The sequence below is a fragment of the Solanum tuberosum genome, unplaced genomic scaffold (assembly GCF_000226075.1).
Source record: "Solanum tuberosum cultivar DM 1-3 516 R44 unplaced genomic scaffold, SolTub_3.0 scf00315, whole genome shotgun sequence".
Lineage (NCBI taxonomy): Eukaryota > Viridiplantae > Streptophyta > Magnoliopsida > Solanales > Solanaceae > Solanum > Solanum tuberosum.
The window spans coordinates 604,240-613,673 of NW_006239239.1; the positions used below are offsets into that span (position 1 = coordinate 604,240).

The 9,434-nt window shown below is 35.1% G+C and overlaps 2 protein-coding genes across 2 annotated transcripts; one reads left to right on the plus strand and one right to left on the minus strand.

Annotated features, from left to right (window-relative positions):
• Positions 1 to 193: 193 nt before the first annotated feature.
• Positions 194 to 5,617, plus strand: LOC102580234 (uncharacterized protein At3g49140-like). The gene is made up of 10 exons (XM_006360130.2): positions 194 to 468; positions 556 to 784; positions 1,394 to 1,496; positions 1,619 to 1,686; positions 2,439 to 2,621; positions 2,704 to 2,826; positions 3,018 to 3,359; positions 4,074 to 4,226; positions 4,779 to 4,874; positions 5,312 to 5,617. The coding sequence occupies exons 1-10, from the start codon at positions 362 to 364 to the stop codon at positions 5,414 to 5,416; spliced, it is 1,509 nt and encodes a 502-aa protein (XP_006360192.1). The 5' UTR covers positions 194 to 361; the 3' UTR covers positions 5,417 to 5,617.
• A 113-nt stretch (positions 5,618 to 5,730) lies between these two features.
• Positions 5,731 to 6,965, minus strand: LOC102580560 (delta(1)-pyrroline-2-carboxylate reductase). The gene has a single exon (XM_006360131.2). It carries the CDS (start codon positions 6,845 to 6,847, stop codon positions 5,870 to 5,872), a length of 978 nt encoding a protein of 325 aa, XP_006360193.1. The 5' UTR covers positions 6,848 to 6,965; the 3' UTR covers positions 5,731 to 5,869.
• Positions 6,966 to 9,434: the final 2,469 nt, after the last annotated feature.

Here is a 9,434-nt window from a genome sequence, read left to right on the forward strand (position 1 = left end):
TTTACTTAATGTGTTTATAATAAACGAGACTTACTTTACATGATACATACATCTTTAATATTAACATCCATATTTCTAGAATTAACATCTTTTAACGGACAACTTTAAGAAATTGTCGATCACATAAGTCTTTTCAAAATGATAATACAAGTATAACGTGACAAATAATGATCCATGTAAAATATCCAGTGGGTAACGAAGGTACATAAGTAAGCAGGGAATCTTTATCGCACAAGGCATCATAAAAGAAGAAGAAAAAGGCGGATAGATAAAAGAGAGAGAACCACACGGCCGAGTAGATAGCTGGGTTTATACTCAACTCCAGCACTTCTCTAGCTTTGATTTTGTTTCAATTCGGAAAATGTTAACCGTAAAACCTACCGCTGCCGCCCTCAGATTCTCCGCCGTCAACTTCGATACCACTTCCCGCCGGTTATCTCATTCTCCCAGCTTCTTCATCCCTCCTCGGTACTACTACTTCTTGCTTGCTGCACAGTTACATATACTGCCCCCAATTTTTCTATTATTTTTATTGATTTGAGAGTTGTGTTGCAGAGATAAATTTGGAAGATTGACGGATAATTATGCTGGAAGAAAAACGTGCAAGGGAAAAATTGGAATTAAAGCAACTGCAAAGGATCATTTCAGCTCGGGTTCTGAGCCAGTAAAACAGAATGCGAAGCAGTCGAGCTATCATCCATCTGAGGATATTGGGGAGCCGGAACTATTTGGGAATGAGGAAGCTCAACTCAAGCCAGCTGAATGTACAAGGACAATTATTGAGGTTAAAAAATGATGTTTTTGCAAAAGAAACTTATTCATCAAACTCATTAGCTTTGAGTTGATCGGTATATCTTGGCTTCTAATTGCTGCTTGCTAATTTCGATGATATAGTGAACTTGTTGTTTGTGCTTTGAATTTTGTGAATCCAAATTTTGTTAGATGCCCTTGTAGGTTTGCAGAACACTTGGGATTTATAAAAGGGGTTGTAATTAGAGATATTTGTACTATTTTTCTCATTCATAATAGAAAACTATCTCTGCTTCTCCCCAAGGATGTAGGCTTGGCTGGACCTCATTACTCCTGCTAGTCAAACCTGCGATTTTTCGCAACAAACACATTATTTCCTCCCCTTATAAACTTAAAAAGAATAGAATTTACTGCTGACCATGCAATATGCTTTCCTGTCTTATGCTTTTAGTCAATGAAGCTCTCAGACATCTATTTATTGTCTGAAATGGAATCTTACGAACTATAATGACAGGACATTGTCCACAGGATCTCAGTCATCAATATTCTTTGTAGCTCATTAGCAAATAGAAGCTAGGCTGCTGATCATTATGGTTGTTTGTCTATGGTAGCTGATATATTGCTATTATCACTTGATACCTAGGTAAATAACAAAGCAACACTCATGTTTTCAAGTGCTATCAGTGATGTAATGCGTGCAAATATTTTCTGGCCAGATTTGCCTTACACAACTGATGAACTTGGAAGTAAGATGCACAATTCTTTTTATTAGCATATTTTACTCAGGCTAATAATTTACTTCTTACTTCTTACTGGTTTTGTGGCATATTCAATCCTTGAAGGTTTTTGTGTTTTCCCTTTCTATCAGATGTCTACTTCCAAGTGAAGAATGACGAAGACGTTCTGAAAAATCCAACAACTGAAGAAAACGTTGTGGTATGGAACATTTAAACTAAGAAATTCAGTTAATTTTCATCGTTAGGTGTTTTTGTATTTTTTTAAACGATGTATTATTTTGCTTTTCTTTATTTTCTAGCAATTAATTTTGACATGGTATACTGCCACCACTGGGTCCTTTCAAATGATTCTGCTTCATTTGGGGATAAGTGGATAACTGTTTCCGGATCACGTAGGCATTTTCCTGTTTGATGATTCTGATTAAACTGTTTTTGAGTTTCCTTATTATGTCATGGTCATTTTCCCCATTTTGATAAATACAGGAAACATGAACCATGACATAACAACTCATGGTCTTTAATAGGCATAATAGCCCAAATCTAATGCTTCACAAGTTTGTCTATCAGAAGAGAGAAAATTATTTTTATTATGGTCGTATCTTGATTATGAATTTTATGACCATCTTCCTATGGAAAGATTCTTCTGTTGCATTGGTCTCTAAAGTGGAACTTTGCTTTTATCACTTTATTGTAAATCCAATTTATCTTTTAAAAGCTCTTTCTTTCTGAGAGATAAAATAGAAATGCTTAAGAAAATGTGAGGAAGCTGTGTTACACCCAGATAGTAAAACCTACCATCAAGCCGCATAATTCTACTTTCCATAATTGTATGGAAACACTCTAATGAAAAGTTAAATAAAAAGGATTCTCGGATGGCAACTTCCATAGATAAACTATAAGTAAAGTATTTGCTTTTCTCCGAAGGCTTACTTGATTTCCAATAAAATGCAGGAAGTAATTATTGGCCTAGATACATCCGAAATGCAGAGTGAGATGGAGTCATCAGGTCAATCCCAACTTGATTACCATATAGATGAATTTGATGACGAGGATATCGATATTGATGATGAAGACGACATTGACGATGACGATGACGATGACGATGATGATGATGATGACGATGATGATGAAGCGGTATTACTGGTTTTAAATGGTTTACTTTTCGAATATAACTGCTATTCTGTCCGTCATTGCTGGTAAATATACTTGTTCGCAGGATTGGGTTTCTGTTCTTGACGATGAAGAAGATCCGAGTGGGGATCCTGACTTGGAGGATTGGGCTACATTAGAGACGATGCGATCTTCTCATCCGATACACTTTGCCCAACAAATTAGTGAGGTAATTGTCCTTGTGATAGATTTATGCAATGTAGTTAGAAGAGTGAGAACTATCAATTTGAGTTGCTATTCAGTAAAATCAGCGGATCATGTTATATTTAGTTTCCCAGATGTGTGGCATATAACTTTTTGTATCTGCCATGGAGAATAGTAATCAAACATTTATTTTTGTGGTCTATATTTGCTGCTCAGGTTGTAACAGATGATCCTATAGATTTTATGGATCAGCCTCCAGCAGGTCTTATTATTCATGGCCTTCTAAGGCCAGCTTTCCTTGAAGATCACACCACCATTCCAAAGCAGATATCTGAACATGAATCAAACGATGCTGGTATAGAACAAATGGAACAAGTGGCAGAACATAAGCAAAATGGCAGTGTTCAAGTCAATGGCCACAAACATGAAAGTGAATCTTCGCAAGATAACCCAAGTTGTCCAGAGGAATTGGAGAAGGATGAAACCCTTGGAAATGGAACTTCATTTTACAAGCTAGAGATGATTAAAATTCAGTTAATTTCTTCACATGGGCAGCAAGTAAGTTCTGTAGGTTCATCATTTATGAGGTTCAACCTTGAATTTGTTGATCAGCATTACAATACTTGCATTGCATGAATCTGCATCCGTTGGGTGCAATTTATTTGAATCATTTGTGTCATCCCAAAACTTATCTTCATTAAGTACAGAGAATTTTTGACTTGATAATCTCAGAGGGGTTACAGTGGGTGGCACGGGAAGCATATATAAGTGTGTGACACCTTATTTATTAAGTCGAAAAAGAATAATATCACGAGAAAAGAGCATACTATTATTCCGAACAAGTTGAGAAAAGGGTATTCTTTTCACTTGTATGCAGTTGTTACATGCAAAGATGAAAGTTAGTTTAAATCTAACACCAGAAGCAGAATTGGAAGTGTTCTGTGTCATGATAGACTTTTGATGACATGGTGATGCGCGCTCTGAGATTGGCTACCAAGCTATTTCATGTGGACAAGTTCCATGGGATGCTTTCTTTGTCAGTGCCGAATCAGCTAATATACATGAATACAGTGACTCATTAGTCATTATCATCCACATTATTTTTGTATTTCACATGTGTGCTATATGTCATGCCTGCATCTTCAATTCTTCACACTAGAATGTTTTTGATGGTTTAGAAAAGCTTAACAAATTTTGCAATTGTGAGATTCCTGTGAATCTACCCTCAGTAGTCATGTCATTCAATTTTATGTTTTCTAATGGTGTGCACAGATCTTAGTTGAGTTAGAAGATTTTTGTCAAGCTAGGCCTGATGCAATAGCTCATTCGGCTGCCAATATTATATCACGGCTTAAAGCTGTAGGAGAAAAAACCACGCAGGCTCTCAGATCTCTCTGTTGGAGATGCAAGGGAATTCAAGTGGAGGTATGACCAATCTCAATTCCCCTAGATTATGTTCTAGATAATTAGCTTTTGTTGTCTTCCCTTCTTTTCGAAGATTTGATGCTTTACAATCCATCAAATAGTTCGCATTTTTCATCAGTCAACAGCCAAATAAAATAGTAGAAAGCAAAAGCTGCAACTCTTTCTCCCCTTTCCCCAAACCTTTTCCTTCTAATGATGAATTAACTTGCATAAGTAGGTACTTCCCAAATATTGGAGCCATCTTTTTTTTATAGTAGACAACCGAGGGATTTTGTTAGTTCCATACATTGATGAAATGGAAACTAATCTGCTGCTTTGTTGCTATTGTTGTGAATAAAATACTCTTACACATGTGTGCAGACATCATTTAACTTCTTGTTTCTGATGTTTTGTTGCTTATTTGTTTATTGTTATTTTTTGAATACGAGAACATACCCTTCTTGCAGTGTGTTTGATGCATTAACATGGAACTGTAAGACTTGAACCACATCACTGTTTAGTGTGATGTCCCACCGAGTAATTCGTTTTATTTCTTTTTGTCTTGTATGACAGGAAGTGGTTCTGATAGGTGTAGACAGCCTTGGTTTTGACGTAAGAGTTTGCTCTGGAGCACAAATTCAGACACTGCGGTTTTCCTTTAAAAAGCGGGTATGATACTTATAGTACTTATGTTTTGTTTTTGAGATTCGAACTTCATTTTCCAGTGTCCCTGCATATTTGCTGCATTCAAACGAATTGCTGTCAATGTGGGTTACTATGTCTTTGACACGGATCTGACATTCAGACTTTGTGTTCATGTAAAACCATTTACAGGGTATCTGGAATTTTATTTTCTGAATCAAATGGATAGAAGTGCAACATGTTTCTACATATTTCTCATACTTGCTATTTTAAACCCTATAGTTTTTCTGGTTTTTGAGTATCACTTTCTGCTACTTCCAAGTTCCAAGATAGTACCTCTTTTGTTTTCATCTGAGCAAGTAAAAAAATTCACCCTATGAAAACATAGCACATATTGATTCTTTAGTGCCATTGCTTTTGCTCAAAGTCTGTGTGGAAATAGTAATAGAATGTTCTATTTACAGGCAACCTCGGAGTACAGTGCCGAAAGACAATTAAACGATCTGCTGTATCCAAGGGTCCACCCTAAGTTACATCAAAAGAAAGAAACTCACCAAGCTGAATCATGAGGGGAAAAAAATCTGTAGATTTTGTTATACTTCTGGCTCAAAATTGTATATAGACAGAATATATACTCTTCGATTCATCCCATTAGAATTATTTCTTCAGTAGAGTTCATAACTACTCGGTTCTCCCTTTACTACTGTTGTAACTTGTAACCTCAATTTGTTCTACTCAAGTTCAATTCAAATGCAATTTTGGTTAATACATTTTTTTTAAAATTCTTTGTTGTGCTAGATTCATGTGAAGCGTATGCCATTAGCAGTTAGAGGTAACATTTTCATATCACAAACTTCAATAAAAAGATGTCAAGGCTGTTTGATACGACATTAAACTGCATTTCCATCTTATTGAGACATAGAACAAGCACTACAGAGAAAATATGCCTTTATCTTCTCTTATTATTGTTATTATTTGTATAACCACACAGAATATATGAGAACAGAGCTAATAAACTAGAGTTAATGACTTTTCATGTAAGTCTCATATGCCAATTGAGCTGTGAGGAGATCAACAACAGCAGAACCAACTGATTTAAACACAGTAATTTCTTCAGCAGTTGTTCTCCCATTCTTTTCTCCCTTGATCAATTCCAACAAGTCCCCAACAATCTCATCCTTTGTAATTACCCCTCTCTCAAATGCACCCACAAGCTCCCCTGCCTCTACCAAAGCAGCTTCATTATCAACAAACACTTTCCCCCTCTTCAAAGCTTCATCATCACACTCCCTCATAGAATGCTTAAACGATCCAACCAAATCCAAATGTGCCCCTTCTTTAAGCTTCTTCCCCTTCACCAATGGCGTCTCTGAATTCGTAGCACAACTCACAATATCTCCCAACCCCACAACCTCCTCAAGAGACCCATTACTCTCAAAACTCACCCCTTCAAAACCACCTTCACTTTGCAAATTCTCGATCACCCTTTTCGCCTTATCAGCAGTTCTATTCCACACTATCACTTTCTTCAAATTTGGCCTCACTGTCAGATGTGCCTTGATCAAATGCGGAGCTAAAGTACCTGCACCGATCATCAAAAGGGTCTCGGAATCTTGTCGTGATAAGAATTTTGAAGCTAAAGCGGAGGTGCAAGCAGTTCGATAGACGGTGAGTTCAGTGGCATCCATAGTGGATAAAGTTTGTCCTGTAATGGAATTGAAAAGAACATAACTGGCATGAACCCCAGGTAAATTTTGGGTTGAGTTATTGGGATGGTAAGTGACTAGCTTGACTCCGATATAGGGAAGTGAAGAGGAACAAGACCAAGAAGGCATGAGGAGGAGAGAGGTAGAAGGGCTTGTTTGGTGGGCATGGCGAAGTGGGGATTCAATGGTCGAAGTGAAGGTGGGGAGGGAAGATTGGAGGTGGTCGACGAGGGATTTGTGGGTGAAAAGGGTGTGGAGTGTGGCGGTGGAGATGAAGATTGGTGGTGTTGCCATGGTGGATTGGGGATTTTCTTCTTCTTCTATGGCGGAAAAAATGGAATTGGTGGACTTCGTAGGACGGATTTGCAGGAGAAATGGGCAATTACACAAATGGCTTAGTTTAGGCCACTATTTATATTATATATACTTACTACTCCCTCTGTCCCATTTTATATGAGGTAGTTTGACTCGGCACGGAGTTTAAGAAAGAAAGGAAGACTTTTAAAACTTGTGGTCCAAAATGAATGATAGAAATTTGTGTAGCTGTAAATCATTTCATTAAGGGTAAAATAGGCATTTCATAGTTAAATTGTTACTTAATATGGAAATGTGTCATTCTTTTTGGAACTGACTAAAAAGAAAAGTGAGTCATATAAAATGGAACAGAGGGAGGAGTATAAGAAAAGACATCAGAAATTCCAGGAAAATTCTGCATACGGTAAATCAGGCAAATCCAATGCGAAGAAAGGATTAGGCGGCTATATCCTCTTGCATCCTTTTGGAATTCCACATCTGCTGCGCCAATTTAACCGATTGTGAAAGGATTAGATGAAATTCAATTTTTGGTCTCTCTTATGACATACGAATGTTATATTTAAATTTACGAGAGATAATTTGATCCATTGGATGACCTATTTTAAGTCATTAGGCCACGAAAATGATCTATTTCGAAAGTATAACATATCTGTTTTTCAATTCCACCTTCATAAATTCCAAATGAGCTGCTATTTTCTTTTCTATTTTATAAAAAATTATAACTAAAACACAATTTTATCTTCAACTTCGATTTCACAAATTCTAAATAAAATAAAAAATATGTGAAAAGTATGGCCAATGTCCTACTTGAAGTAGGATCTTGACGAAGAAACCAAAAATAGGAACTTGACTTTATTATAGTGGACTTGGGAAATTACATGGTAAGTATCTCAGCAAAATGACCTAAATTTATAAAATCAATAAATAATTTATCATTTTGTGTCTATTTTGCCATTGTTTTTAAATACTACTATTTATTTTCAATGTTTATATAATTTATATTTAATAAGGGTAAAATTACTCCTATTATCTTCGGCTTCTTAATCTCTATATCAAATTAACAATAAACAATTATTATTGGACAGATAAAGTATTTATAATAAAAGGAATTATCATATTAATCCAAGCAAAACAATTGTTAAATAAAAGCAATAAATTGAGCATCCTAACTTATTGCTTTTGGCATAAAAGTTACTCTAAATTTTACCAAACAATCCAAAAAAATAAAATAATGACAGCTGTTAAACCTATCCAAACGGATTCTTAATTATTTTATCAAGTTTGTTCCAGCAATTGTGGTCACTTTGATATCCACTAAGATCTCTTCCTTAATTAAACTATAGGAAATTAATAAGTGTCATATGAGTCAACATGGTGTTTAGAGATCCTTAGATACCAATCATTCACAATAATCTTATTTAAATTAGATACACTATCATTAAAATTCTTAATCTCTTTCACAACTTCGATTTGGTATCTTCTTATGAAATATGCCTCCCTAACTCATAATTTAATTGTAAGAAAATCATCAAACTAGTTTTTCTAAACAAAAATTTATTTGGCTTTCACTAAATATCCTAGAATATCAATTTGATTTCTTAAAAAAAAAATACTATGAAAATTGACCTGAACTCATCCAAACAGATTCTAATATCATTTTTCCACTAAAAACATTTTAAACTTTAATAAAAATTAATATGAATAGCTTTTTCTTTTTTTCTTTTTATGCTTTGATAGTGAAACTACGTATACTTCGCGACATTATTAAATGACATAATACATAAACATTTTTTTTAACTTGGCTTGAGTTGACATTTATGTCCTCTAACTTTGTATGTGTATGAGTAGATACTTAAACTTGTATAAAATTGAACAAATAGACACACGTGTTGTATGTGGGATAATACACGTATGATATCATGTCATGCATGTAGGACACAAAATAGCCACGTATTGTCACCACATAAGACAAATGTGTTTATTTATTTTTTTACAAGTTTAAATATCTACATGTGCATATTCAAAATTAAGGATCATAATTGACCGTTGAAGTCGGAACGAAACTCCACTAGCTAGCAAGTAGCACCAGTATATGCCACACTAAACCATAAGCAAGTTTGGCAGGAATAAATGACATCGAATTTGATATTACTAACATGTTTGTTGTCATTATGAGTTGAATGTGCAATGCTTAGGAATTACTCTTCATATGCCGATGCTCAATTGTAGACTGATGCTCACCCTACAAATTTTTCTGTTTTTCGATGTCTCAAGCAACTTCCTGGAAGTGGCTTTATTTAATTATGACATGTTTTTTTTAACATGCACTTGCCTTTTTGTGGAAAATTTTTATCATGGTAGAAGCCCAACCAACAAAAATTGTGTGAGGCTCCATTCATTTTTTGACACATGGACAAGTGGGCCATTTATGTATTTTTCTACTTTAAAGCAAGAGCTTTCTACAACTAACAAGAGAGAAAATATATTTACACATAAATTGAGTTGAGCAAATATAAAAAATACAAGAAAAACTATGTGTGTTTGCTACTTTTCTTTAATCATTATT

What these genes read in the sequence shown, in the direction of transcription:
- LOC102580234 (XM_006360130.2), top strand. Translation starts at nt 362, where the DNA reads ATGTTAACCGTAAAACCTACCGCTGCCGCCCTCAGATTCTCCGCCGTC. An exon ending in CACAACTGATGAACTTGGAA is followed by an intron (nt 1,497 to 1,618) that starts GTAAGATGCACA and finishes CCTTTCTATCAG; the next exon opens with ATGTCTACTTCCAAGTGAAG. An exon ending in GGTTTTCCTTTAAAAAGCGG is followed by an intron (nt 4,875 to 5,311) that starts GTATGATACTTA and finishes TTCTATTTACAG; the next exon opens with GCAACCTCGGAGTACAGTGC.
- LOC102580560 (XM_006360131.2), bottom strand. Translation starts at nt 6,847, where the DNA reads ATGGCAACACCACCAATCTTCATCTCCACCGCCACACTCCACACCCTT.